This window comes from Phaethon lepturus, unplaced genomic scaffold (genome assembly GCF_000687285.1).
Source record: "Phaethon lepturus isolate BGI_N335 unplaced genomic scaffold, ASM68728v1 scaffold49426, whole genome shotgun sequence".
Classification (NCBI taxonomy): domain Eukaryota; kingdom Metazoa; phylum Chordata; class Aves; order Phaethontiformes; family Phaethontidae; genus Phaethon; species Phaethon lepturus.
The window spans coordinates 27,945-30,410 of NW_010549343.1; the positions used below are offsets into that span (position 1 = coordinate 27,945).

Below are 2,466 nucleotides of genomic sequence, written 5' to 3' on the forward strand. Positions count from 1 at the left end.
CCATGTTGCCTTCTTTATGTAATATTCCTTTACCTTGTTTTAGCATTGCAGGCTGAGGTAAAGGGAACAGCTTCCTTTCTCTGGTGCTTAAAACCTGCAAGGGATTTTTCTGCCTCTGTAGCTTATCCCAGTAAATGTCACTTCCTTTTGTTACCAGAATGTGCGTGCTTAGAGCAAGCATTTGCATATGTTATGAAGTTTTGCCACTCTGATATACCTCCCTTGTGTGGATGTAAACACAGTAGTGTAAAGAGACTACAGCTTATTACATTTCAGAAACAGAATACTTCAACTGTGTTGATACAAACTCTGCACTGTGGAGCTTTTGCTGGTATGAACTATAACAATTCACAAGCAAATAAAATAATTCCATTGCCACCCCCAGCTCCTTCATTACACAGTGAAGCCTATTGTAAGGGTAGGCATCAACAGTAGATGTTTCTTTTATTTGAGCTGTATATGAGAGAAGGGGTGAAAAAAAAAAACCCTTTTTCATTTTTCTGAATGCTTGCAAGTGCTTAAGGAGCTTTTAAGTTTATTAAACTTTTTTCCAAGGATCAGGATGTGTTTTGGATAAAAATCACTTGAGTCTGCCAAGCACAGAGCTGTATTTAATTATATGTGAAGTAAGATTTTGGTATTTTTATTAATGGAACATCCACATTTGCTTTGGAATTGTTAATCACCAGAAATGTCAAAGCGTGTCATCATTACGGATGGGAATACATTACTGAGAAGCAGAATTTCCAGGACTGTTTGGAAAATTAGTATATTCTCAGAGTGAAATCTTTTAAGCTGGACTGAATTGGCTTTGTCCACCTTTCTTGCACAGGAGGATGATGGCTATTTTTCATGAGATGCTGCACTCAGTACTCGGAGTTTATTTAACCCTTTAATGTGCCCTATGCAATTATTTTTTTACTTTGTAATGGCACAGAGCATGTGGTCAGGCAAAATTTCTCATGTTTGTAGGTATCTGCTATGCAGGTGCTGTCACGATGCCACCTTGTGTGAACCCAGATGTGGTTGAAAGGGAAACTTTAATGGGTCTCATTTAGAAGAGAAATCCAGCTTCTTTAAGAGCAGGGATGTTGAAGAACTGGAGAAAATGAACAGATGCTGAAATTATTACTGCATGTTACTGGCACAGTGCTCTGAACTGGCCAGACTTCTTGATGTGCTTTTTTTCCCTTCTTCTGAAAGCTCTTGTGGTTTTTTTTGGCTGTGTCATTAATTCTGATGTGAGCAGGGATGAACAAACTTTAGTCAGACTGTAACAGTAAGGAGGAGAGGAGGGGTTTGAGTATTTTACTGTAAGTGGTATGATTTACTAGTAAACAAAGGAAAATCAACTGTGTGACGAAATATAACTGAAATGCAAAAATTACATTAACTCTGACATTTTTCTGGTTTGAAATATTAAAGAATTTTAAATGTGTGGTGTTAGATGGCTTCACTGAGAAGGAAAACGGCTTTTAGTGCATATTATTCACTAGAATATAGCCTTACTTGCAAACTTCTACTTTCTCATTGGGCAGTTGTTTGCATACTTTATTTTGAAATTGTGCAGAGTTGGTTTGGGCTGCGTTCTTACTCGCTTCCTCACTTAAAATACCCAGGTTCAATTTAGCATACGTTTACTTTGTGATGAGATAAATCAGCACTGTTAGTAGTATCAACTCACTTAAAAGTAATGTTGTTCTCTTCTTACTTGCAGGATGCTGGAATATGGTATTTGTTCCACAAGGTTGCTACAGGAGATTCTCATAGTTTAGCCATTGAAACCAAGTCAGAGCTTACACCCCTAGGGATCTTCTATAACAACAGGGTTCATTCTAACTTTAAGGTAATGTATTATCTCATTAAAAAAATTTTTGAAGTTTTTTATTTGTAACTAATCTATACTGGGAGTTGACCAGTTAACATTTTAAGCTGGTTAGGTGATGGAGTTATGCTGTGTTTGAACTGCATGATTCTATCTCGGTATTGTAGAACTATGTATAATCAGCGTGTGTTTAGTTTCTTGCCGCAATTCGAGTGTTCACTGTGTTTAATATCTTCGTAAGGCACAACCAATTAAAATCGATTAATACTGATAATGAAACACACTTTCTCAGGATTAGCATTTCAAATGCTACTCTCTTACTGATGGCCTTGTTTTCTACTCTCAAGAAAGCTGACCCTTGAAGCATCGAAGTTTATTACAGTTGTGATTCACCTAATAGCTTCCTGGAGTAGCTACGACTTGTTTTCCTGAGTCTGTAATATACAGTAGTTCAGGTGTTTGCATGTGGTGGCACAGTCTCTGACTAGAGATTAAGTTTCCAGGTTGCCCTCAGGAGCCCAGCCATTGGCAACAGTTTTTTGTTAGAGGGTTCTCAGCCTAGGGACAGGCATTCATTATTGGTTTGTTAATGTGACTATCTTTTCCTCGTTCAGCTAGGTGAAGTCCTTAGATTCCAAATA

The 2,466-nt window shown here is 37.6% G+C and overlaps 1 protein-coding gene across 1 annotated transcript in view; it reads left to right on the plus strand.

Annotated features, from left to right (window-relative positions):
• TMEM2 (transmembrane protein 2) overlaps positions 1–1,846 on the plus strand; it is a gene marked incomplete at its 3' end in the record, with an annotated part of 20,335 nt that extends 18,489 nt beyond the window's left edge. Inside the window, exon 10 of the mRNA XM_010290228.1 lies at positions 1,718–1,846. Within this exon, the coding sequence (XP_010288530.1) occupies positions 1,718–1,846 (129 nt within the window). The remainder of the gene's footprint in view (positions 1–1,717) is intronic.
• Positions 1,847–2,466: the final 620 nt, after the last annotated feature.